The following is a 27,391-nucleotide window of genomic DNA, read 5'->3' on the forward strand; positions in this document are numbered from 1 at the left end:
GTAAAATGCAAATTAGAGTAACGGCAGAAAAAGTAGCAATTAGTAGTCAAAAGGGCCAAGGGGGGGTTTCAGATCATATCACTGGTTTCGATCCCCGTTTTAAGAGCGCGCCAGTTACACCCACCGCACCAGTGGTGCGTTCAGTTCGATTGAACATCTGCTACGTTAGGTAAGGGCTTTGTATTGAACGGCACATTTCCCAAAACCGTAACCAAACCCCTCCCCGTTTTTTAACTAATCGCTTAGAAACGAGTCGTTTCCGTTTAATTGAACGTTGCATTACGTTTTTTCAGCCCAGTTAAGTCTGAGTTGTATGCATTGCGTCTTGCAACAGGTCGTTTATCGTTTAAGAAGCAAACGAAACGGTGAGCGACCTACCTAAATGTGTCCAATAGAAACACGTTTTCGTTGCAAAATGTTTTCCGTTTGGAGTAGGCCTTAAACAGTTTCGCAACAGACGAACGTTTTGCAAAATAATTGGCGTAATGAATACACCCCTGGTTCGACCGGACAGCCCAGGTGTGTTTCTTGTCAGACGGCTATGTCACGCACAGGGACTGGTTGGTCACATGGTACAGCTCCTACGTTCTGCGGAAATTAATTAGCGGAAGAAACAGGTGAATGTATTATCGGCAGGTAAGCGAAATTCAAATACATTTCATAATAAAACGTCAACTGAGTTGTCACATTTAGGAATAGATATTACAGATGTTTTAATATATGTGCTTATCAGTTTTATGTAGGTTATATGTGATGATGCAAGTAGCAATTTCATGGGGATGGTAAACTGTCTGGACAGAAACCTGGTAATGTTACAAATCTGGTTAATATTAATAAAAACATAGATAATGCCGTGACAGATCAGTAGTTATGTACTCAGAGGTTAGGCCAATAATAATAAGTGTTTGTAGAATGTTCCCGAAGCTCCTATTCGCCATGTGGTTGACTGCATGCCAAAATGTAATTGTGGACACGAGTTTTAGTTCAGATTTGATGTAGCCTTGTCATGTGGTTTAGATGTTGTTTTTTTATGTCGACAAAGACGCACACCTAACTTCCAAGTTGTAATGGAGTTGTAAACCGGGTGCTACAGTGTCTATTAAAATTGCTATGTTAGGTCAGAACAAATAAGGTCATCAGATTGAGCCTTTTTGCAAACCTAGAGTACAGTTATTAAAGTATGTAGGATATACTGTAGATATTCAGTACACAACCTTGCTCCCGCTTTACCCCAACCTACATGTACAAATTACCTCGACTAATTAGTACCCCTGCACATTGACTCGGTACCGGTACCCCCTGTATATAGCCTCGTTATGTTGTTACTTTTTTTTTCTTATTTACTTTAGTTTATTTAGCAAATATTTTCTTAAATGTATTTTTTTTAAACTGCATTGTTGGCTGAGGGCCTGTAAGTAAGCATTTCACGGTAAGGTCCACACCTGTTATATTCCCGAGCACGTGACAAGTAAGATATTTGATTTGATGCATGTAGGTCATTGAGGGAGTTGTATTCCGCGGGCCCGGGATGAACTGGGCAATGGCCAGTCACGTTATTGGGCAAAATCGGGGAGGGAGGAGCGCCCTTCTCAAATCAAACAGTAATCTGCGCTGCTCGGTCATGTTGTCAACAAGGCAGCATGGCGCATCATCCAGAAACAAACCTTTTCCATAAAATAATTTTTTAGAATTTTTAAACTAGTTGTCAATTGCGTTTTTATCAAAAGTAATCACATCTGAATGTGAAAAACACATAATCCTACTGATCACTCTCCACATACTTAATTATGACACGTTTGTTTTCATCCGATTTCGCCATCAACGAGAGAGAGCAGGCACTTGGCTCACGTCGGGAGGCAGCCTGGCGTCACTTTTCTCCTGGTTCAAACTTCTTCCACCGGGGTAACCCGGGCCAGATAAACAAACTCCCTCAGTGTAACTGACTGTCGCCTGTTTGTCCTCATTCCAGGTGACACAGCCAGAGAGGAAATCAGAGCCATTATAAACATATTCATACTGAACAGCAAGGCCATGTGAGTCTGGCCCGGTGACTGTGTAAAAGAGGTATTATTCCAACTATTTTCCATATTTTTTTTGCGATGTTACTATTGATGCAAGATACAACAATGCCAAAATTGTGAAGAGATGTTGATATTGTGGTCCTTTGGTGATGGGAGTTTTACTTGAGTTACTTGACATGCTATAGAAAACTATAAACTTGTTACCAAATTTTCCCCACATTGTTTTGTTTGTGGGAGACAGACTTTTTATTTAATTTTTTATTAATTTAACCACCAAGATAGTCCACTCACTAAAAATGTATTGCTTTCCAGTAATACACATGAGGTTTAGGTGAATCTGGGTAGGTTCTTTGTGTTATACTGTTACCCCCCCCCCCCCCCCAGATATCTGGCATTGCCAATAACCAGGAAGACCCTGATTGAAGACAGTGCCCGTTTGCATGCAACTACTGCCCCCCACCCACACACAAATCAAATCTGATTTTAATTTTCACATGCGCCAAATACAACAGGTAGACCTTACCGTGAAATGTTTACTTACAAAACCTTAACCAACAATGCAGTTCAAGAAAGAGTTAAGAAAATATTTACTAAATAAACTAAAAAAGAATAATGCATAAAAAAAATCAGAAAGTAACAAGAAAATGACATAACAATAATTATACATATCAATAACACACACACACACACACATTGTAATAGTAACCCAGATCATGTCTCATGTCTTGAGGTTAACAATCTTTGTCCTGTTATGCTTTTGTAAAGGTAGTTTAGAGGTCAAACAAAGTGTACTGCATAGATTTGAGACTATCAAGCAGATCATCCTTTGGCAATATTGTCCTGCATTTTCTAACCACAGCCTCTCTCCTCTCTGTGTCTGTACGAGGGCAGAGACCTGTGCGTCCCCATGTCTGCTAGAGGAGGTTCCTCTGGCCGTTTCAACATTGTCCGGGATGCAGAACCTCACTACGACCAGGTCCCAGTGGGCTCCTTATGGAGGGACCAGGACCTCCCTCCTCCTCCCCGCTCCCTTGGGGGTTTCAGGGGGGCAGACCTGGCTGTGAGCTCTGACCCCCTGCCCCCCCCTCCCCTCCCAGACCAGCCCCCCGTGGGCCCTGACTTGTACCCCCCTAGCGACGGTGCCTCGGAGCGCCTTGACAACGACAGTGCGGCCATGGACATCAAACCCGTCCGCCGCTTCATTCCTGACTCCTTCAAGAACTTCTTCCGCGGCAACAGTGTCCGTGGTAGCAGCAACAAGCCCTTCTCCTTACCCCCCTCCCCGCCGCTGACGGAAAAAGACGACCTCAAACCAGGAACCACTAGAGGTGTCCCCTGCTCCCCTCCCCCCTCTCCCTCCCTCCCTGGCTCCTACCTGGATCCGTATGGAGGCTCTGGCGGCAGCTACAACTCCAGAAAAGAACGTGACGCCATGTTGCTAGGAACCGATGCATTCGAGTCTGTCTCAGGCGTCACATTCCGCTCAGCCAAGACCTACAGCGAGCGGGTGGAGGATTACCACCAGCGCTACGCCTATATGAAGTCCTGGGCGGGGTTACTGCGCATCCTGGGCTGCGTCGAGCTCCTTTTGGGCGCTGTCGTCTTCGCCTGCGCGTGTGCTTATGTGCACAAGGACAACGAGTGGTTCAATATGTTCGGCTACTCCCAGCCACAGTTGTTTGGGGGGTTAGGGGGCGGCGCAGCAGCGTACGGAGGCAGCGGATCGTTCAGCTACGACGGACCCAAAACCCCCTTCATCTTGGTAGTGGCTGGCCTGGCCTGGATAGTAACAGTCATTATGCTAGTCCTGGGGATGACCATGTACTACCGTACCATCCTCCTAGACTCGTCTTGGTGGCCGTTGACTGAGTGTGTAATTAACCTGGCCCTTGGGTTTCTCTACATGGTAGCAGCGGTCATGTACGTCAGGGACACAACCAGAGGAGGCCTCTGTTACATCCCTGTCTTCAACAACGGAGTCAACGGAGCCTTCTGTCGCACAGAGGCCGGCCAGACCGCCGCCATTATTTTTCTGTTCGTCAACATGATGATATATTTTGTGGGCGCCGGTGTGTGTCTGAAGCTGTGGCGGCACGAGGCGGCGAGGCTGAGGAGGGAGGGGTTAGCGCAGGAGGTGAGGGCGGGATTAGACACACACACACAGTTGTCCTTTTGGGCTGCAATTTTTTTGTGTTCCGTGACAAATCCTTTGCCTCATCCTTTCCCATTGGTCTTCTTTGTTCTCAGATGAAAACCATTGGATCTTCCCTGCCAATATCTGCTGTAAGTCTCTTAGTACACTAGTAGAGAACTTTAATTCATATTTATTCATTTAATTTGTAAAGCTCTTTTTTTTTTTTTTCACAACCAAGGCGCAAATGTCACATTCTTCATTCCATTACGCTGAGTATACATACTGACAACCATGTTAAATTCCAGTTAATTCAGGAAGCACACTGACACACTGACTTTCCTCTTGAACATTTGGAATTGGAATTTGGTTTACTTTCTGAATTGACATGAATTAAAATGGAATTGACCTCAACCCTGCTGACAACATAGTAATCATACCGCCGATCCCCATCCTTCCCCAGCTGGGCGGTTCCAGGACCTCAGCGCAGACCCCTCTCCCCACCCTCCAGACTATCCCGGAGGTGTTGGACGGCCATGTTGCCTCTCCAGCCGCCCCTCTGATGATGGAGCCAGAGATCCTCCGAGGACACATCCCCGCAGGACACATCCCCAAACCTGTAATCATCGCAGACTACGTGGCGTGAGTACTGACCACCCATCTAACTTTAGTTGACCTGTTCTCTGACAGATGGAGTTTTTAATCGTTTGTATTGTTGTGTATCATGCTCCTGTCTTTGTTCGTTGTCATTTGTATCACTGCTTCCTTATTATGTACTTTGTATTTGCTTAATTTTTTTGTGAAGAAAACTTTGGTCTCAATGGAACTTCCCTGCATATATATATACTGCTCAAAAAAATAAAGGGAACACTAAAATAACACATCCTAGATCTGAATGAATGAAATATTCTTATTAAATACTTTTTTCTTTACATAGTTGAATGTGACAACAAAATCACACACAAATTATCAATGGAAATCAAATTTATCAACCCATGGAGGTCTGGATTTGGAGTCACACTCAAAATTAAAGTGGAAAACCACACTACAGGCTGATCCAACTTTGATGTGATGTCCTTAAAACAAGTCAAAATGAGGCTCAATAGTGTGTGTGGCCTCCACGTGCCCGTATGACCTCCCTACAACGCCTGGGCATGCTCCTGATGAGGTGGCGGATGGTCTCCTGAGGGATCTCCTCCCAGACCTGGACTAAAGCATCAGCCAACTCCTGGACAGTCTGTGGTGCAATGTGGCGTTGGTGGATGGAGCGAGACATGATGACCCAGATGTGCTCAATTGGATTCAGGTCTGGGGAATGGGCAGGCCAGTCCATAGCATCAATGCCTTCCTCTTGCAGGAACTGCTAACACACTCCAGCCACATGAGGTTTAGCATTGTCTTGCATTAGGAGGAACCCAGGGCCAACTGCACCAGCATATGGTCTCACAAGGGGTCTGAGGATCTCATCTCGGTACCTAATGGCAGTCAGGCTACCTCTGGCGAGCACATGAAGGGCTGTGCGGTCCCCCAAAGAAATGTCACACCATGACTGACCCACAGCCAAACCGGTCATGCTGGAGGATGTTGCAGGCAGCAGAACATTCTCCACCGTGTCTCCAGACTCTGTCACGTCTGTCACATGTGCTCAGTGTGAACCTGCTTTCATCTGTGAAGAGCACAGGGCGCCAGTGGCGAATTTGCCAATCTTGGTGTTCTCTGGGAAATGCCAAACGTCCTGCACGGTGTTGGGCTGTATAAGCACAACCCCCACCTGTGGACGTCGGGCCCTCATACCACCCTCATGGAGTCTGTTTCTGACCGTTTGAGCAGACACATGCACATTTGTGGCCTGCTGGAGGTAATTTTGCAGTGCTCCTCCTGCTCCTCCTTGCACAAAGGCGGAGGTAGCGGTCCTGCTGCTGGGTTGTTGCCCTCCTATGGCATCCTCCACATCTCCTGATGTACTGGCCTGTCTCCTGGTAGCGCCTCCATGCTCTAGACACTACGCTGACAGACACAGCAAACCTTCTTGTTACAGCTGCACTACCTGAGCCACTTGTGTGGGTTGTAGACTCCGTCTCATGCTACCACTATAGTGAAAGCACCGCCAGCATTCAAAAGTGACCAAAACATCAGCCAGGAAGCATAGGAACTGAGAAGTGGTCTGTGGTCACCACCTGCAGAACCACTCTTTTATTGGGGGTGTCTTGCTAAATGCCTATAATTTCCACCTGTTCTCTATCCCATTTACACAACAGCATGTGAAATGTATTGTCAATCAGTGTTGCTTCCTAAGTGGACAGTTTGATTTCACAGAAGTGTGATTGACTTGGAGTTCCATCGTGTTGTTTAAGTGTTCCCTTTTATTTTTTTGAGCAGCGTATAAAGGTTAAATAAAATCAAACGTATGGACCTTAAGTACCAACGGCTAGCTGACTGCCACAGTCTGCTTCCTACTAGACTTATCACGGTCATACGGCGCAGCACTCCAATCTCACGAGGGCCACACTCAGTCCTGCTTTCTCTATCTCTCTCTGCCACTTAATTGATCCGTTAATGTCATTGATGGGCTTGGCAAGAGAGTTCACACACACCTGGTTGCCCAGGTGGTAGACATTTGTTTCTACATATAAAGGCCTTTAAAAAAAAAAACAACCCTGTATTTCTGTGTTTGTGTGTAGGACGAGTCATTTTAGACTATTTGAGATGCTTGTTGATGACCTCTGCTTTGTATTTGTTGTGTGAACAGGAAGTACCCGACAATCCGTACGGAGGAGGAGAGGGACCAGTACAAGGCTGTGTTTAAGGACCAGTATGCTGAGTACAAAGAGCTGCATGCTGAGGTCCAGGTCATGGCCAAGAAGTTTGACGAGATGGACGAACTGATGAGGAACCTGCCTCCACGGCCCTCCAGTCAACTGGTACTGAGACCGAGAGAGAGAGAAATACACAAGCACGTCACACGGAGACTTCACACACACACACACACACACACACACAAAACATAAAGCTCCCTGGGCCTCCCGGGTGGCGCAGTGGTTAAGGGCGCTGTACTGCAGCGCCAGCTGTGCCACCAGAGACTGGGTTCGCGCCCAGGCTCTGTTGCGACCGGGAGGTCCGTGGGGCGACGCACAATTGGCATAGCGTTGTCCGGGTTAGGGAGAGCTTGGCCGGTAGGGATGTCCTTGTATCATCGTGCACCAGCAACTCCTGTGGCGGGCCGGGCGCAGTGCGCGCTAACCAAGGTTGCCAGGTGCACGGTGTTTCCTCCGACACATTGGTGCGGCTGGCTTCCGGGTTGGATGGCGCTGTGTTAAGAAGCAGTGCGGCTTGGTTGGGTTGTGTATCGGAGGACGCATGACTTTCAACCTTCGTCTCTCCCGAGCCCGTACGGGAGTTGTAGCGATGAGACATGATCGTAGCTACTAAAACAATTGGATACCATGAAATTGGGGAGAAAAAGGGGGTAAAAATAAATAAAAAAACATAAAGCTCCCATAAATTATAGCCTCATGTCATTCTAGTGCTTTTTACCAATCCCTTGTTCAAAGTTAAAGCTCTTCTTTCAGGAGAAGGAACGCATCAATACCATAGTATTGGAGTACCAGAGAAAGAAAGCGGTAAGTGATTTTTGAGTCTTATTTTAATAGAAAATGAATATAAGTAGGGGACCCATTACAGGTCCTGAGCCTTAATAATGACCTGTAGAGTAGTTTAGGTTTCAGTAATATGTTTATGGACGATGCCCAGTAGAAGCTAATCTGTAGAACCGGTTTGTGTAGGCAGGGAGTTTCACATAGTTTCAGGTAGTTTCCCTTTCAGGTAAACCAATGATGTGTGACGGACTGACAGTAGATCAGAGCACTTCCTATTCACTCCTCACTCCTCTCTCCTCACTCCTCTCTCCTCTCTCCTCTCTCCTCTCTCCTCACTCCTCACTCCTCACTCCTCACTCCTGTTCGAAACGTTTATCTCGGTCCTTTCTACACTCACACTGCAGACGAGGACATTTGCTAGATGCATCAAATGCAACTATGCCCTTATCTGATGGCTTTCGGTTCCACCATCTATTACCTTATGAAATGACAAGACGGGATATGGGACTTGTTGCCACAGATGTCTTAGGAGGTTGAGGTGTGAGAGAGGCAGATGGAGATAGTAAATGAACGAACAAATGTTAACTTTTCTCTCTCGCTCTTGTTGTCAGGATCCTACGTTCCTTGAGAAGAGGGAGAGGTGTGAGTACCTGAAGAACAAACTGTCCCACATCAAACAGAAGATCAACGAATACAACAAGGTCATGGACTGGAACGACGGATTCAACTAGACGAACACACACTCTGAACTGTGCAGCTTAACTGAGCCAGGTCAAGCCCGAATGCTGAAGTTTACCCTCCACTACATTATGTTGGATGCCACTCCTTGCCAGTAGAGAGGCTATATGGACATGCCATGGGTCAAATCATATAAAGATTTTAGTGCCACAAAAATTGATATTGAGGCTGGTTTTATAATCTACACGTTTTCTTATCTGATGCATTTTGGTTTTATTGATGTCCGTGATATTTTTGTTCACTGCCATAATTGTAAGTTGGTTGCCACTGCCCAACCCTGAAGGACAGATCACAGATACACAGTACCCCACCATCAATTTGATCATGTGGGCAGATGTCATTCTTTGTTGTGTTTAATTATTTATCTCTATTGTACCATTTTGTAAACTCTAGATACTGTAACAGTATGAATCTTAACAAATCTGTTATGTTTTCCTCAACAGACTTTTCCGCAATAATTGTTTAAATTAAGTGACAAAGCATCTCCTATGTATTATATATATGTCGTTGTTGACTTGTGTTTTTCAAAAACTATTTTTTGCAGCTTCTGGGTGTACATGAACACAGTCCAATGTTGTACACTGATGTCAATCGAGGTGGTTTATTTGGAACACGTGGCCTCTCTGGTATATTTTGTACATTTATTGTGTAGAAACGTTATCTAGTATCATATATTTCTGTTTCGACTTGCTTACCGATGTACTTGTAATTTCTTGATAATTGAAGGAAAGTCTGGAAAGTTTGATTTCAGCACAGTTTGATAAAGATCCTAAAAACTATGATGCCTTTTTTGTCCCCCAGTAGAAATTACCATTATATTAATCACAGAAGAGTGTGTGTGTGTGACTATGTCAGTGGTTGATGAATGTCAGAGAATACTGGAAATTGGATCCTTTTTCTGTCAGTCAGTGTCTGTTACAAAAGGGAATCTTGCCTAAACAATGTCTCTCTCTCTCTCTCTCACACACACACTTCCTGTCGGTGTGGAATCTTGCCTAGTCCTCATGACATGGCTGTTGGTCTCGTTAAAGCCTGGAGGACTGGTTTGGTCATGATGGACACTAGAGGGGAGGGGGGGGAGAGGGCGTTGGGTATCACAGTCCCCTATTCAAATCAACGGTGTAGAGTTCTGGCTCCACTGCAACTCCCACCAAGGTGTCATCTTACACACACCATAGGTTGAAGATACACAGGCAATTTACGATTCCATGCGGAAGCTTTTGAAAATTAGAAGATTCATCGAACCAGCGCTGTTGCTAAATAGCATATCTGGTGCCTTAGTTTAGAATTTGTCCTTATTTATGCAAAGAGTTCTGGGATATTAGAACCCTCATGACTTAACCTTGGCTATCTTCAACCTAGCATAGGACCAGGAAGTTATTTTTAATTATATATATATATATATATTTATTGCAACAGTAACAATATTACACATCAATACAAATCAAATTGTATTAGTCACATGCGCCAAATACAACAGGTGTAAGTAAACCTTAGAGGGAAATGCTAATTTACGAGCCCTTAACCAACAATGCAGTTTTAAAAAATACGGATAAGAAAAAAAAGTAATTAAAAACAGGGACATTACTGTGAATACAATGAAAGAACTGAATTAATAGAACACCAGGCAAATTCAACAATAAGTGGATACGACTGGTAGTTAATGAAGCCATTTTTGGTTATTCTAATTCAATATATTGCTATGCTATGGTCAAAAGCGACAACCTTTTATCCACTTATCCCAAAAGTTAAAGAAACTCATTTTAAAATATTTCCTTCCATCTAACCTGTTAATGATTTCTTGCACAAAAGATTCAATTTTGACAAAATGCCTGGTGTTTTTTGTTCCAGAATCTGTAGAGCATTTTTTTTCCCATGTCGCCATTCTAGTAAACTATGGATTGAAATCCATAAATGCTTGTGTATATTAAAGACCAGAAAGTTAACAGATGTCAAGGAAACAAGCCTATCTACTTCTGTATCACATACTCTGTCAGCGAACATTCTGACCCAACGTTTCAATATTATCTGGATCCCGTTTTGTCCATTATTGATTAATAAACACATGGGTGACAAACAACAATGATTTTGTGTGTCCAAATGTACCTAAACTCTCCCACCGTCAATTTGTTCTTGATCTACTACCTGTTTTTGTGTATTCGATGTTGGTGACAATTAGGCCAAAAGGGAAGACTATAAGTCGATAAGGAATGTCATACATTTAAAACAAAGATTGTAGGCACAGACAGGTTAGTTTTCCTTCACAATAGTAACCTGTTCTGCCTAGGGGAGTGACAAGGAGGAGACAACTCACGACTGTCATCTCCAAGAGAGAGCGACCTGCACGCAGTTTTGATCGGTGACGTGCATAGGCGTGTTCGACAACCGCATACGAGTTTCAGCATCCGTAATCAAAAGAAACGCAGATTCTCCTCGGAACAGGTGAGTTTGTCGTAAATGTTTTTTGAAACTTTTGGTGATATATTCATCTGTAATTTACCATGTAGGTCTACCAAATTACATTTTTTTCTTGGATTTTCAATCATGTGGTGTATTTTTGCTGGTCTGTGAATTTGAGATAAATGTTTATTTTATCGCAAAGCTGGAGAGTAGGCTACCATTGCGGGCATGATTGAAGTTGAACTGGATCATGTACATATTTTATTCTGTAGAATTACATTTAAAAACGTCCCTCGACTGTGTTGATATTTGGGGCGTTTGCTATACACACAGATAATTCTTTCCTACGATTTACAAACTGAGGTGTAAAAAAACAACAAAAAAAGGCACTTTTTCTCACCTCATTCAGGTTATTTTTATTGCAATCTAATTCAATTCAAATAATGACATTGTTTTATAACCCCCCCCCCCCCCCCCCCCAACATTCAAAAATATCAGGGAAATTCATTCTAAGTATAGCCTATAATACACAACTATTGTATAACGGCACCCAACTCCAGCCTGTTATAATACCAAGCAATTCTGTAGGTCAGGATTATCCCTTGATCATGAGTCTGATCATTACATTACACACAAACTCATTGGACAATTGCATTTTCTGTAAGAGAGTTTTGTTAAGAGCTCGGACGCTCAATCTAAACATTAACACGCGTCACTTTGCAGTAGGGTTTTGGAACCATAAGAACCGTATCTTTCATAGCAGCAATACGTTATTTTCGAAAGACAAAAAGGTTAAATTGATACACATCTTGCTAGGGTTAGCGTTTCTGTTTCCACACCGCCACATTTCCATGTTACAGCGCGTGTTTACGGAAAACAGATGGAAGACAGAGTGGACTGACTACCCGTGCTAACTAGCTCTCTGCGTCTCTGAACACCTGTGTGTAAACGGATGCCACAAACGTGTTGTCACTGAAAAACACTTGTCGGTTGCAGCTGCGTTACAACCAATTAGAACAATGTACATTAAGTGTATATTTCGCATTTATTTTTATTTGCTATGAAAGTATAGGGATTTATGTTTCTAGAACTGTACCGCAATTGAGAATCGATTCACGTTTAGAACGAGTATTTGGCTCTAAACAGAACATGTAATGTCCTTGGACTATAAGGAGTAACGTTAGGCTCCTTTAGTCTATTGGGCTAGTTTCTGAAAAGAAAGACAACATGTGGAGAGCATGGTATTGCTGCTGTGCTCTTCACCTCTATTAGGTTGCAGAAGGGCCTACTTACTATGCGGTAGATGTTGGCGTAGTCAATGGGTTATCCCAAATGGCACCCTGTTCCCTACACAGTGCGCTACTTTTGGCCAGATTCCTTTAACCGGGATCTATAGTGGTGCACTATAGAGAATAGAGTGCCATTTGGGAGCTTTCCTTTGTGTAGTCAGTAGTAGTAGTAGCAGGACACATTTGGAAAGGCTGCCTCTCTTCAAGTCATGTTCAAGTGTTTGTACTACATTCCAGGGTTTAGCCGATTCTTCTTTAGGAAAAGGTTAAAGATAATATTTGGGGTGTCCTGATCTCGATATATATATATATATATATATATATATATATATATATATATATATATATATATATATATATATATATATATATATATATATATATATATATATATATATATAAAAAGTAATGTACTGTTAAATCACATTTTCTTTGGAAATTTACGGTAACATACTGTAACTAATTTACAGGTAACTGGCTTCCAATAACCGGAAAAACAACCAGATTATTTTTTACAGTGTACTGTTTTTGTTCTGGTTGCTAAGGTGATTTATATTTAATTTTTTAATTAGTGCAGCAGTGACTGGATAAAGTGAAGAGTTGAGACCTAGGTGGACCAGAGGATCCCAGGATGCCCTCTCACAACAAACGCACCTCTCCTTCCTACCATCCCGGCAGCAGACGGTAAGTCCTCCCTCTCTCTCATCCTATGTCCTCATCCCACACAACTCTTCAACCATCTAGCTACACTCATCCTATGTCCTCATCCCATCTCACTCTTCTCCCACCTCACTTACCTCATCATCGCCAGCATCCCCATCACTCTACATTAATATACACAACCCACCTGTCGTTCTCCTCCATCAGATCATTCATACCAGCCTACTCTTCCACCCCACCCTATCATCCCCTACAACCCACCTAAAACTTACCCATCTTTGCAAGTTAGTAGGAGTAATACATTTTATATGTCCACCCCTCTAACATCTCCTCCCCTCCCTTTTTCTCTCCAGCCATGAACACAGGCACAAGCATAGTGAGCATGTCTCCAACCCAGCCTACTCTTTCTACCCAGAGGAGGAGCTCCTCCACTTCTACCGCTGGACCTCTCCTCCAGGGGTGATGAAGATCATCTCCATCATCATCATCATCATGTGCGTAGCGGTCTTCGCCTGCGTGGCGTCTACGCTCGCCTGGGACTACGACATGAGCATGATGGGAATGAGCGGTGGCGTCGGCGCCGGGATGGGCATCGGAGGCGGAGGATACGGTGGGAGCTACGGCAGTAGTTATGGCGGAGGCTCGTCCTATGGCAGCGGTATCGGCGGAGGCTCGTCCTACGGCGGAGGTAGCTACGGAAGCGGGACCCAGACTGACCCCCTGGCGGGGAAGGGCTTCATCATTGCCATAGCAGCCATCACCTTCATCGCCGTGCTCATCATCTTCATCCTAGTGGTGTCGCGGCAGAACGCGTCCCGCTCGCCAAAGTTCTACCTGGGGGCCATCATCGTGTCTGCCATCTTGGCGATACTAATGATCATCGCTACTATAGTCTACCTGGTGGCAGTGAACCCCACAGCCCAGTCCTCAGGGTCCGTCTACTACAACCAGATCATACAGCTGTGTTCCCAGTACCAGAATCAGAACCAAGCCCAGGGCATCTTCATCAACCAGTACCTCTACCATTACTGCGTGGTGGAACCTCAGGAGGTAGGTACTATCTTCATCAACCAGTACCTCTATCATTACTGCGTGGTGGAACCTCAGGAGGGGGTCATTAAGTGCTGCATATCTGCTAGCCTATGGGACATTTTCCTGCAGTCTCTGTTAGAGATCCAGCAGGTGCTCCTGTCAGATTGTGTCAGAGATGTGCTTAGACAGAGCTATTAGCTAAAGAATCCCTATCGCCGATAACACATTTCACCCTGGTGCATTATCCTTCTTCCCGTGTGGAACATGCTAACCCACTGACCCTCCTCTCTGTCCCAGGTCATAGCCAACTTGTTTACATCGTCTCTCTCCCCTTCTCTCTATAGGTCATAGCCATCTTGTTTACAATGTCTCTCTCCCCTTCTCTCTTTAGGTCATAGCCATCTTGTTTACATCATCTCTCTCCCCTTCTTTTTATAGGTCATAGCCATCATCCTGGGAATCTTGGTATTCGTGGGTCTGATCATCCTGCTGGTGTTTGCTGTGAAGACGCGTCAGAAGATCAGACGTTGGGGCCCAGACAGAATCCTCTGGGAGGAGACCAAGGTTATCAGCAACAGCCTGCGCACACACACCATCGGAGAGTGGGTGAGTGTGTGTGTGTGTGTGTTTCCAGATAGGGGATGTTTACAGAGGTGTGTGTGTGTGCTGTTAAAACAAGGACAGGGACTGACTAAAGTCAATGTAATCTGTGATGATTTGATGTACATAAAACATTTAACTACTTCCATGGTTACCAGGTAAACTGCATTCTACTAGTGTACATCCACGGCTAATTGTGTGTGTGACAACATGACAAACATGCAACGGAATTAACTCACAGTGGCAGGATAGAGTAACGGAACACTGCAGTGCCTGCAAAAAGTATTCACACCCCTTGACTTTTTCCACATTTTGTTGTGTTACAGCCTGAATTTTCCAATGGATTCAATTGTAATTTTGTGTCATAATGTCAAAGTGGACATGGTTAGGCAAATTAATTAAATTAAAAAGCAAAAATGTCTTGAGTTAATAAGTATTTAACCCCTTTGTTATGGCAAGCCTAAATAAGTTCAGGAGTACAAATGTGCTTAACAAGTCCCATAATAAGTTGCATGGATTCACTTTGTGTGCAATAATCGTGTTTAACATTATTTATGAATGACTACCACATCTCTCTACCCCCACACATACAATTGTCTTTAAGGTCCCTCAGTCGAGCAGTGAATTTCAAACACAGATTCAACCACAAAGACCAGGGAGGTTTTCCAATGACTCACAAAGAAGGGCACCGATTGGTAGATGGGTTAAAAAATTTTGTTTTAAAAAAAGCAGACATTGACTAACCCTTTGAGCCTGGTGGAGTTATTATTACACTTTGGATGGTGTATCAATACAGCCAGTCAGTACAAATATACAGGCCTCCTTCCTAACTCAGTTGCCGGAGAGGAAGGAAACCACTCAGGGATTTCACAATGAGGCCAATGGTGACTATGAAACAGTTAGAGTTTAATGGCTTTGATGGGAGAACTGAGGATGGATCAACAACATTGTAGCTATTCCACAATACTAACCTAAATGGCAGAGTGAAAAGAAGGAAGCATGTACAGAATACAAATACTCCAAAACATGCATCCTGTTTTCATGAGGCATTAAAGTATAACTGCAAAAAATGTGGCAAAGAAATGATCACAATGTACTGAATACAAAGCATTATGTTTGGGGAAAATCCAACACATCACTGAGTGCCACTATTCATATTTGGTGGTGGCTGCATCATGTTATGGGTATGCTTGTCATCGGCAAGGACTAAGGAGTTTTTTTACGTAAAAAATAAACGGAATAGAGCAAAGCACAGGCAAAATCCTAGAGGAAAATCTGGTTGTCTGCTTTCCAACAGACACTGGGAGACAAGTTTTTAGCGGGACAAGAACCAAAAACTCAAGGCCAGATGTACACTGGAGTTGGTGACCAAGACGACTTTGAATGTTCCTGAATGGCCTAGTTACAGTTTTGACTTAAATCTGCTTGAAAATCTATGGCACGACTTGAAAGTGGCTGTCTAGCAATGATCAATATCCAACTTGAAAGAGCGTCTAGAATTTTTTAAAAGAATATTGTGCAAATATTGTACAATCCCGGTGTGAAAATCTTAGACTTTTCCAAAAAGACACCGCTGTAATCGCTGCCAAAGGTGATTCTAAAATGTATTGACTCGGGGGGTTGAATACTTACGTAATCAAAGCAATATTATTGTTTTATTTTTCATCAATATTTTACAAATGTTATAATTTTTCTTCCACTTTGACATGAGTATTTTGTGTAGATTGTTAAACAAAAAAAAATGAATATTCAATCCATTTTAATCCCACCTTTAACACAACAAAATGTGGAAAAGGTCCAGGTGAATACTGATGGCCCTGTATCTGTGCTACAGGGCCAGTGTATCTGTGCTACAGGGCCAGTGTATCTGTGCTACAGGGCCAGTGTATCTGTGCTACAGGGCCAGTGTATCTGTGCTACAGGGCCAGTGTATCTGTGCTACAGGGCCAGTGTATCTGTGCTACAGGGCCAGTGTATCTGTGCTACAGGGCCAGTGTATCTGTGCTACAGGGCCAGTGTTCAAAACGTTTTGGGAGAAGTAGTCGAGTGCTGATCTGGGCTCAGGTCCCCATCCCCCCCGTCCGTCTGTGTGTGTTTATCTAACCAGACAGTCACAGCAGAAGCATATCTTTCACCACACGTGCTTTAGGACAGATGAAGTGTATAGGTATGTGTTGTGTCAGGTGCAGAGGGAGGGGGGGAGAGTTTCATGTCCAGTTTCTGGGAGTGGCTTCCCAAGGCACGAGTCTCATTTGTAGCTATGTCATGGTAAAGAGTTGGTTGATAAAGAGCGACTGCCCCTAAAAAGCCACTTCTCGTTTTGAAAATGGCCGATGTTGCATCGATATGAGTCAGTTATTTTCCACTCCCTATATATATATATATATATATATATATCCATGATATTTTTATTCACTGTTTCTATTTATTCCTTTTCACAATATAATTTAAAACAATCTTCTCTTTAACTCTGCATGGTTGGAAAAGGACCCATAAGTAAGCATTTCACTGTTAGTCTAAACCTGTTGACCACGACGCATGTGACAAATACAATTTCATATGAAACATTTATTCTAGTGTCAAAATTAACTGCAAAGTGTAATATAGGATAATTTTGGTCGTAAAATAAGTCAGGGATTTGCATGAAACAATGATATGTCACAGAATGAAGGGTACTGCAACAGTTGTCAGTGGGTTGGGTTTATTTCAATCCTGCCCACAGCTGGCAGCACCCAAGTAATCCTCAATTCGGAACGATCGTAAATGTCCCATGGTCAATTTGGTTTGCCATTCGATATCCGTATGGGGCTAGTTGGGGACCATCAGTACATTTACACCATGTACATGGGACCATATTTTTAACAGGTTAATAGCAAAACACTTTCAATGACTTAACGTCAAACCAACTTTAACGAGACGACTAAAAGACGTGGAACAAGAAAATATTATTATCCCGTTTACATGTGTTCTTTATTGACGGTCCCCAAACTATCCCCAGAGATGAGCAATCCAAAGTCAAAACAACAACAAGCAAACCAGCCAGTGGAATCTAATTGGCTAAACGATTTGGATAACTCTTCCCAACTGCGAACACACACAAGAGACATCCACATCAAGGCACACCCCGAAATCAACTCAAGTTTGAATTCAGTCATGGCAGCTAGCATTCCTTAATGAATCAAATCTAAAAACGAGGCCTGATCAGGAAGTGCAGTCGTCCTCTAAAATAACATTCGAAAGGAAAGGTGTTTTCATGTTTCAAAATGGACAAAGCATTGTGTTTTTTATTAAAACTGGAAACTTGACAGATATGGTTTGCGCATATTTAATGTTTCGACTGTGATTGGCTATAAGCTGTTGTCCCAGGGTTTCTTCCCGTCTCTGGTTGTGATAGTATCTGTGGTGTTTGGGCTGTGGAGTGAGTTAGTGGAGAAACCGGTCGGTCCTGTGTGGGAGCGCTCAGACTGCCACACCATTTTACCTCACAGCGACAACAATTAAGCGACACAGCGACAACAATTAATGGTACACTATCTGTGCTACAGGGCCAGTGTTCAAAACGTTTTGGGAGAAGTAGTCGAGTGCTGATCTGGGCTCCGGTCCTCACCCCCCCGTCCGTCTGTGTGTATTTATCTAACCAGACAGTCACAGCAGAAGCATATCTTTAACCACACGTGCTTTAGGACAGATGAAGTGTATAGGTATGCGTTGTGTCAGGTGCAGAGGGAGGGGGGGTGGGAGAGTTTGAAGTCCAGTTTCTGGGAGTTGCCTCCCAAGACATTAGTCTCGTTTGTAGCGATGTCATGGTGAAGAATTGGTTCTTAAAATAGCATTCTGATCATGTAGTACAAGGAGCAGTTGTGATTGGCTATGAGGTGTTGTCCTAGTGTTCCTCCCTGTATCTCGTTGTGATCAAATCATCTGTGTTATTTAGGCTGTAAAAGCTGGAGGGGGGGAAGTGGAGGAACTGGTCGGTCCCGGATGAGAGCGCTCAGTCAACCACACTATTTACCTCACAGCGACAACCACACCTCTGAGTAATATGTGAGAGGGGGAAACCTTACGACAACCTCCAAGTAACCATACAAACAAAACCACTTTAGCAACCCTAAAGCTATTGGATTCACAAAAGATTCAGATTCAATGTGTTGTTGGATTCACATTCAATGTGTTGTTGGATTCACAAAAGATTCAGATTCAATGCGTTGTTGTATTCACAAAAGATTCAGATTCAATGTGTTGTTGGATTCACAAAAGATTCAGATTCAATGCGTTGTTGGATTCACAAAAGATTCAGATTCAATGTGTTGTTGGATTCACAAAAGATTCAGATTCAATGCGTTGTTGTATTCACAAAAGATTCAGATTCAATGTGTTGTTGGATTCACAAAAGATTCAGATTCAATGTGTTGTTGGATTCACAAAAGATTCAGATTCAATGTGTTGTTGGATTCACAAAAGATTCAGATTCAATGCGTTGTTGTATTCACAAAAGATTCAGATTCAATGCGTTGTTGTATTCACAAAAGATTCAGATTCAATGTGTTGTTGGATTCACAAAAGATTCAGATTCAATGTGTTGTTGGATTCACAAAAGATTCAGATTCAATGTGTTGTTGGATTCACAAAAGATTCAGATTCAATGCGTTATTGCCATATCAACTTAATAGACTTGGTGCAGCTATAAAACTAGGCAAACTGCACATACATGGGCTATAGCCATACCTGGTAGCCTAGGCATAAAGTCAACATGAGACACCGTTCAACACCATGCCATATGTGTTTTAATGAAGACGATCTGGTACTGTAGTTGTCAGGCCATCGACGTTGAACTAAAGACTGGTTTGGTTGGATGTCTGATCTCAAAGGTTTCTTCAGTCGACAAAGTTGGTTCATCACTGACATGACATGCTTTAAAGGCATGGCCTGAAATTATGAGTAGAAGTTTATTCAGGAATTTCATAAACGTGATGTTTACATTGACAATATGCATAATGTTTTCTGGTAATTGTGTTTATACCTCTGTTCCTGGATGATTGGAATGCTCTTGAGCCTTTTGTTCTTACCAACCTGTGGTGTATTATTTAAACACACGCTGTGTGAAGGCCACTTTAACTATGCCACTTTGTTTACATACTCATATGTATATACTGTACATATATACTATATGTATATACTGTACTCAATACCATCTACTGTATCTTGCCTATGCCACTCTGTACCATCACTCATTCATATATCTTTATGTACATATTCTTTATCCCCTTACACTTGTGTCTATAAGGTAGTAGTTTTGGAATTGTTAGCTAGATTACTTGTTGGTTATTACTGCATTGTCGGAACTAGAAGCACAAGCATTTCGCTACACTCGCATTAACATCTGCTAACCGTGTGTATGTGACAAATAAAATGTGATTTGATTTGATTTTACATTAGTGGCTGTTTGTTGCCCTCTGTCTCAATATGATGCCTGACTCTTGACCTCCTCTCTGTATTGAATTCAATTGAATAAACTTTATTGATCCCTGTGTCTTCCTGTAGGTGAATAACGTGTCTGGTCAGCCGGACACTCTGGTGAATGAATACAACGACAAGGTGGGGGGCTCCAGGAACTTCCTGGACCAGCTGCCAGACCACAGACCTCTGTATCTGCCTGGGTAAGGTCACCTTCACACTGAGATTTTGGCAGTGTCAAAAACTGATCCAGAGAAATGTATTTCAATGAGAACCTGAAGTTGGTAAGGGCCGACCCCATAGGTATGAGCTGGAACAATGCTCTGCTGCACATTTTAATTGATTTAACTTTTTTAAAGAATCTGTGGTCAGTTAATCCTAACCATAACCATTAGTGGGGGAAGACCCAAAGCTGACCTTGCCTGTCCACAGGCATCTTCATCATTCTCACTCAGTAGAAGAACCATTTTGTTTCCTTGGCGACAGTTAAAAGGCTGTTTGTTCTGGGTTGTTTCACCCGCATGTTTTCACCTGGTAAAGAGAAAGTATTTCCTGAACACAAAAGTGTTACTCAAGACATTATTTTGGCAAGGGAAGGCCATTAAGCTATTTGTTATAACATACTTAGATAAATGAAGAAGCACGCCAAATCACCTTTTTCCACCATCGATGGTGGTCTGCCACCCCAATATACTCGGTGTATTTACCATGCCAAATGAACTCATGACATAGTCATGAATTAGTTGTTCCATTTGTCACGTTAGAACTGGAAATAAGAAAGTATATTTCCCTGGTTGAATGCTGGGGCTTGTTATGCACCTAGCAGAAGTTGGTAGAATGTTGGGAATGTGTTATTTGGCTCAATCTTGTTGCCGGATGATTTGAGGTTTTGTGTGACATCACTCGATCAGGATGAGCTTGTTTCACACACAACACTTCTGTTATGAGAAGACAGATTCTAGTGCTATACTGTCCTCTTAATACACAGTTTTACTGATTCCATTCAAATGGAGTTTATTAGAATAATTGTGATGATATTTAGGTTATATGCAACAAGGTGCATTATTGAATAATATATATATTTATATATGTGTTTTTTTTCAGGAGCTCAGACATAACAAGTTCGTTGGGAGGACTGAAGAGCAAGCTGAGGGACTACGACACTGGTGCAGAATCGGGAGGAGAGGATCTGGACGAGATCGACTTTAACTCGTGAGTGGAGGGACGACTGGTGGAATGAAAGTTGCCTGCTTTCAGATCTGTTTTGTAAAGTATAGCCAAATCCTGAACAGTTTGCCATACTTAACAGATCTGGGATCAGGCTAGAATGACAGTAGAATCAGGGTCTGAACGAGATCCTAATAAACTGTATTCATTGGGGCGGCAGGGTAGCCTAGTGGTTAGAGCGTTGGACTAGTAACCGAAAAGTTGCAAGTTCATATCCCCGAACTGACAAGGTACAAATCTGTCATTCTGCCCCTGTTCCTTGGCTGTCATTGAAAATAAGAATTTGTTCTTAACTGTTAAATAAAGGTAAAGGTAAAATAATTCAAGTAGGTTGTAGCATTATTATAGATGTAAGATAGGAGTAATAATATATTCCTCAAACAGCAGGCAGGAAATAATTCTATTTTTGTAATTTATCAGAAAATATTAACTTACTACTTAAAGTAGTCAAATATTTCTATGGAGTTTGAACGAAAAGACAACTAGTTTCTTTGATATTTAAATACAGGTCTCAGACGAGAGGCTAACATGACCAAGAGGGTCGAGAAAGACTGTCAGAGGACAGAAATAGGAATTCAGGTGGGGTTAAAATAACAGTTAGAGTCTCTCTCTCTCTCTCTCTCTCTCTGTGTCTCTCTGTGTCTCTCTGTGTCTCTCTTGTCTGCCAAAGCGAATGGAAAAGAAAATAATATTCAGTTTATTGCAAAGTAACCACATTTCCTGGCTCAGTACGGGAGATTAAAGTTACGTTTGATAAAGTTCTATATAATATATACTGTGCCTTCAGAAAGGATTCAAACCCTTTTACATTTTGTCGGGTTACAGCCCGAATTCAAAATGGATTACAAATATGTTTTTTCGCCTCCTCGTCTACATAAAATAAACCATAATGATGAAGTGGAAACATGTTTTTTAGAAATGTTTGCAAATGCATTGAAAATTTAAATACAGAAATATCTCATTTACATAAGTATTCAGACCCCTTAGTCAATGGGGCTCCTGAGTGGCGCAGCGGTCTAAGGTCACTGCTTCTCAGTGCAAGTCCCTGGTTCGAGGTTTTACACTCAAATGTAACTATTAAAAAAAAAATAAAGAACTACAAATTATACATTTGTGACATCAATATTGTAAAAAAAAATAAAAATCAATACAGTAATGAGATTTGTATGTAAAATATTTACATTTGACATTTTATTAATTTAGCAGATGCTCCTATCCAGCGCGACTCACAGTTAGTGCAGTGAGACAACCACAGATCAGTCAAATCCACAGGATGCCAACTTTCCATTTCAGCTAAACAATGGATATACAGTGGGGCAAAAAAGTATTTAGTCAGCCACCAATTGTGCAAGTTCTCCCACTTAAAAAGATGAGAGAGGCCTGTAATTTTCATCATAGGTACACTTCAACTATGACAGACACACATTGTAGGATTTTTAAACAATTGGTGGCTGACTAAATACTTCTTTGTTCTACTGTATAGCGTTTTTTGCAACAACCAATTTTAATACACATCTATGAATTAAAAATCAGAACAGCAATATTTAACACACACTTAAGCAATCATTTCTGATGAAACAAATTAAATTGGTGTGTGTATATAGTGTTTTTTTTTTTTTACGAAACTTCTAATATGATGGATATATTGAAATAGTACGTACTATATAGGAAATACTATTAGTTGAAGGCAGCCAATCCAATAGTTTCAGAAAAGTAGTCACTTCCTAAGATCTATATTAAAATATATTTTTTAAGTAGTTGCTTTCTTTGATCTGTATTCAAATAGTTTACAAAAATAGTCACTTTTTGAGCTCTGTATTGAAGTAGTTTTGAAAAGTCATAATTTTTGTGGATCTGTATTCAAAGAGAGTTGTCTCAGGTCTGTAGTTAAAACTAGAGTTGTCCCAGGTCTGTAGTTAAAACTAGAGTTGCCCCAGGTCTGTAGTTAAAACTAGAGTTGTCCCAGGTCTGTAGTTAAAACTAGAGTTGTCCCAGGTCTGTAGTTAAAACTAGAGTTGTCCCAGGTCTGTAGTTAAAACTAGAGTTGTCCCAGGTCTGTAGTTAAAACTAGAGTTGTCCCAGGTCTGTAGTTAAAACTAGAGTTGTCCCAGGTCTGTAGTTAAAACTAGAGTTGCCCCTTTTGTCCTTTTCACTCTCTTATCTTTGATGGATGGAAACTCACTAAGGGAAGGGGTATAATACTGTGTGTGTGTATGTGTATATATATATATATATATATATATATATATATATATATAACTCACTCTATCCATCCTGTCTCTCAGCGAGTTCTCTGCCATCATGAATGAGCAGGAGCGTCTGGACTACAAGAGGGAGTTTGACCGGGACCATCTCGAGTACAAAGAGCTGCAGGCTGAGCTGGATGACCTCAACATGGGTCTGGCTGACCTGGACAAGGAACTGGACAGACAACCAGAGGGCAGCCCACAGTTCCTGGTGAGGACTTTAGAGATACTATATAAATGTTATATTGAATGTTCTAGTTCTGTGTGTGTGTGTGTGTGTGTGTGTGTGTGTGTGTGTGTGTGTGTGTGTGTGTGTGTGTGTGTGAATAGCTATGTTTCCATTAACTTGTCCAGTGATTTATTTATTTTTTGACGACATTTTAGAAAGTTTGCATAGAAAATTGATTTGACAATTTCCTGCGAGGTGCATTTCTATGTAACCAGCTTGTGTCGATTTAAAACACCTGGATATAATGACGTAACTCCTACAGTAACCAGGTTGTGTTGATTATAATGATGTAACTCCTACAGTGACCAGGTTGTGTTGATTATAATGATGTAACTCCTACAGTGACCAGGTTGTGTTGATTATAATGATGTAACTCCTACAGTGACCAGGTTGTGTCGATTTAAAACACCTGGATATAATGACGTAACTCCTACAGTAACCAGGTTGTGTTGATTTAAAACACCTGGATATAATGATGTAACTCCTACAGTGACCAGGTTGTGTTGATTTAAAACACCTGGATATAATGATGTAACTCCTACAGTGACCAGGTTGTGTCGATTTAAAACACCTGGATATAATGATGTAACTCCTACAGTGACCAGGTTGTGTCGATTTAAAACACCTGGATATAATGATGTAACTCCTACAGTGACCAGGTTGTGTCGATTTAAAACACCTGGATATAATGATGTAACTCCTACAGTGACCAGGTTGTGTCGATTTAAAACACCTGGATATAATGATGTAACTCCTACAGTGACCAGGTTGTGTCGATTTATAATGATGTAACTCCTGCAGTGACCAGGTTGTGTCGATTTTAAAACACCTGGATATAATGACGTAACTCCTACAGTAACCAGGTTGTGTCGATTATAATGATGTAACTCCTACAGTGACCAGGTTGTGTTGATTTAAAACACCTGGATATAATGATGTAACTCCTACAGTGACCAGGTTGTGTCGATTTAAAACACCTGGATATAATGACGTAACTCCTACAGTAACCAGGTTTCCATCCAACCTTTTTTTATTTATAAGAGTACATGTCAGATAAACAGAAATGTCATGACAGGCCTGATGGAAACAGAACAGTTTGTCGATAAACTTTTCAAATGTCGACAAAACAAAATACACGAGACAAGGTGGGATCTTTTTGTCAGTAAAATGAATTATGTGAGAAATGTCGGTGGAAACGCTTTTATGCCCAAATCTTGATATAACCATAATATTGAAGTTAACTTGGGAGTCATGCGGATGACATGTTGTGTGTCCTCCCACTACAACTCATCGGGAAAGCCTGGAGTTTATTAGGCTACAGATGAAATAAATGAACTCCACAGGCTGGTGAAAGTGCAAGGTGATGAGTTTGATGCTCCTTTTCAATAATTATTGAGGGTCTCATTCTGGTGACATGATCATCTATGTTTGGCTGCCGATTGACAAATACAAAGAATCTCGCTCTTCTGTCCATAATAATCTCATCATGTAGACCATATGTGTCAAACTCATTCCACAGAGGGCCCCGCTCCACCCTTGTAATTGATTGATGAATTAAGGTCCATCATTACCTTGTTGTCTAGGTCTTAATTGAAAGGAAAAAACAGAAATCTGCGGACACTCGATCCCTTTGTGGAATGGGTTTGACACCCGATGTTGGCCCTTCACTCAACTCAGGACCTCAAAACCAGTTCCACAGTATTTTTTTCATGGTTCCCCTTTACTAAGGGACTGATTTAGACCTGGGACACTAGGTGTGTGCAATTAATTATCAGCTAGAACAGAACAACAGCAGGTTGAATACCCCTGCTCTGCTGTAGGCTATAAGAAAGTGTGAAGCTAATTGTGGTTTTTTTTTCTATCCTTTAAACAGGATGCTATGGATAAGTACACCCGGATGAAGAATATGAAGAAGGTATGTTCCACTACACCACTATTACCATTTTTGAGTAACATTTTTTGTGAGGAATTTGATTCAACCAACCCAACCACAGTAGGTTTCAACATGTTTTTTAAAAGTTAACCTCCACTTCTCTCCACAGTCCTCAGACTATCAGCTGAAGAAGAAGAGGTGCAAGCATCTGAAGGCCAAGCTGTCTCACATCAAGAGGAAGGTCAGCGAGTATGACCGCAGACCCTGAACCCTGACCACCAACCCCAGTCCAGAGCAGACTCCACCCTTGTCTGTCCAGGAAACTGGCCCCAAAAGAAGGAAGACCATAATGGGAGAGGGACCCAGAGAAGGCTTTTTTTCAATGTGAAGTCATATGAACTTTTTTTAAAGAGGGAGAATTCTCTGAATGTCTAATAATGTTGTTTTATTTTCTTATTAAAGTTAGATTGATGTTGAGTCCCCCCCCCCCCCCCCCCCCCACAGCCCCAGGATTGTACCCACAGCCGCGGGAAGTAGGGATGCTGCCGCACCCCCTGAAAAATCTTGATGATGTGGCTTAGTTGGTAGAGCATGGTGCTTGCTATGCTAGGGTTCTGGGTTCGATTCCCACAGAGGACCAGTACAAAAATCTGTGCACTCACTACTGTAAGTTGCTCTGGATAAGAGTGTTTACTAACATGGAAAAGGAATGAATAGACCATTTCAATTTTCACATAGAAATGAGTTGCCAAAGTATTTCAAGAACATGGATAACATATCAATAAAGTTTTTTTTTTTATATTCCACAAGTATTTTAAAATGACCTATTTTGTACAGATAATTATCAGACTCAAGTTAAAAATGCTGGTAAACACTCAAATACATTTGGTACATTTTTCTCCCCACAAAAGCAGTGCATTGGGCCTGTATTAGCGGACCGACATATACACTCCCCCTGTCGTCGCAGCAACCCCACCCCCAAACTACTTCCAGCGGCTATGACAATACCTCTAATATGTAGCCTATACCGAGTCCCCAACAATCGGATGTTCCGGTTTTGGAAAGAGCCTGTGACTCGACTTCAGCTTTTGGACATGAACAAGGTGACCAGCCATCTTAACTCCTCCACATTTACTGGATTGATTGAACAGTACATAAGAGAATGTCGTCAATTGTTTTTTAAAAACAATATTTATGGGATCTAGTTTAAGGCGTTTATTTTAAACCTGCTACGTTAGGTTACAGTTGGGTAATGATGGATGGCGCAAGATGCTAAAGGTTATTAGAGCGCCCTCTAGGGTATAGATACATGACATGGCCAATTCACGTTTTTTTTACATGTTTGTACATTTTTGTTTTAACAAAGGTTCTCAGGGGATGCTCCTGTATCCAAATAAAATATTTTATCTATAAAAAATAAATACCCGGTGTGTACTTATGGAATTGTACAGTTTTTTTTATCAGCTTTTACAAATTCATTTTGTAGCGGTCTTTTACTGACATCCGGGCACCGTCCACTGTATAGTAAGCAAATTAACGACGTTTTCCCTTTTTCGTACCTATATATTTTTTGTGAATTTCCGAAAATGTTTTGCCATTCATGTAAATTGTAATTTTCTCAGACATTTCTGTCTGTTTAGTTAAAAAATGAAATGTGAACATTGTGATGTATTGAAGATATCCATCTTCAACAATAGTCTGAGGTTAAATATTGTCCATACAGAGATGCAGGCAAGTAACCTACCTCTATGGTGATTATGTACAATGTAGGATTTATTGTGTAAATGTTATTTAATAAAAAAAAAAAAACTTTATTTGCAGCTTCAAAAAATATTTATTTTTATTATTTTATTTAACCAGGTAGGCTAGTTGAGAACAAGTTCTCATTTACAACT

The 27,391-nt window shown here is 41.8% G+C and overlaps 2 protein-coding genes across 9 annotated transcripts; both read left to right on the plus strand.

The window, feature by feature from the left end:
- Positions 1-95: 95 nt before the first annotated feature.
- On the plus strand, positions 96-9,265 carry marveld2b (MARVEL domain containing 2b). Of its 5 annotated transcripts, none has more exons than XM_036936429.1 (8): positions 96-636; positions 1,970-2,064; positions 2,908-4,155; positions 4,269-4,304; positions 4,616-4,794; positions 6,902-7,073; positions 7,722-7,772; positions 8,360-9,265. In XM_036936429.1, the coding sequence occupies exons 3-8, from the start codon at positions 2,929-2,931 to the stop codon at positions 8,477-8,479; spliced, it is 1,785 nt and encodes a 594-aa protein (XP_036792324.1). In that variant the 5' UTR covers positions 96-636; positions 1,970-2,064; positions 2,908-2,928; the 3' UTR covers positions 8,480-9,265. The 5 variants fall into 5 exon arrangements, with proteins under 5 accessions (XP_036792324.1, XP_036792326.1, XP_036792323.1 ...); XM_036936428.1 differs by having other exon boundaries at positions 99-636; positions 2,913-4,155; XM_036936430.1 differs by lacking the exon at positions 96-636 and adding an exon at positions 762-806 and having other exon boundaries at positions 2,913-4,155.
- Positions 9,266-10,731: 1,466 nt separating this feature from the next.
- oclnb (occludin b) lies at positions 10,732-26,932 on the plus strand. 4 transcript variants are annotated; one of them, XM_036936437.1, is made up of 9 exons: positions 10,732-10,928; positions 12,753-12,859; positions 13,189-13,885; positions 14,306-14,473; positions 20,009-20,124; positions 21,026-21,133; positions 23,434-23,605; positions 25,497-25,538; positions 25,666-26,932. In XM_036936437.1, the coding sequence occupies exons 2-9, from the start codon at positions 12,807-12,809 to the stop codon at positions 25,762-25,764; spliced, it is 1,455 nt and encodes a 484-aa protein (XP_036792332.1). In that variant the 5' UTR covers positions 10,732-10,928; positions 12,753-12,806; the 3' UTR covers positions 25,765-26,932. The 4 variants fall into 4 exon arrangements, with proteins under 4 accessions (XP_036792332.1, XP_036792329.1, XP_036792330.1 ...); XM_036936434.1 differs by having other exon boundaries at positions 10,733-10,928; positions 12,748-12,859; XM_036936435.1 differs by having other exon boundaries at positions 10,927-10,989; positions 12,748-12,859.
- The last annotated feature ends 459 nt before the right edge of the window (positions 26,933-27,391 follow it).

The sequence above is a fragment of the Oncorhynchus mykiss genome, chromosome 11, assembly GCF_013265735.2.
Source record: "Oncorhynchus mykiss isolate Arlee chromosome 11, USDA_OmykA_1.1, whole genome shotgun sequence".
Lineage (NCBI taxonomy): Eukaryota > Metazoa > Chordata > Actinopteri > Salmoniformes > Salmonidae > Oncorhynchus > Oncorhynchus mykiss.

Excerpts from the sequence above, each read along its gene's own strand:
- marveld2b (XM_036936429.1), top strand. The coding sequence starts at position 2,929 with ATGTCTGCTAGAGGAGGTTCCTCTGGCCGTTTCAACATTGTCCGGGAT. Across the intron at positions 4,305-4,615 it reads CTTCCCTGCCAATATCTGCT|CTGGGCGGTTCCAGGACCTC; the intron begins GTAAGTCTCTTA and ends ATCCTTCCCCAG. Across the intron at positions 4,795-6,901 it reads ATCATCGCAGACTACGTGGC|GAAGTACCCGACAATCCGTA; the intron begins GTGAGTACTGAC and ends TTGTGTGAACAG.
- oclnb (XM_036936437.1), top strand. The coding sequence starts at position 12,807 with ATGCCCTCTCACAACAAACGCACCTCTCCTTCCTACCATCCCGGCAGC. Across the intron at positions 12,860-13,188 it reads TACCATCCCGGCAGCAGACG|CCATGAACACAGGCACAAGC; the intron begins GTAAGTCCTCCC and ends TTTTCTCTCCAG. Across the intron at positions 13,886-14,305 it reads GCGTGGTGGAACCTCAGGAG|GTCATAGCCATCATCCTGGG; the intron begins GTAGGTACTATC and ends TTCTTTTTATAG.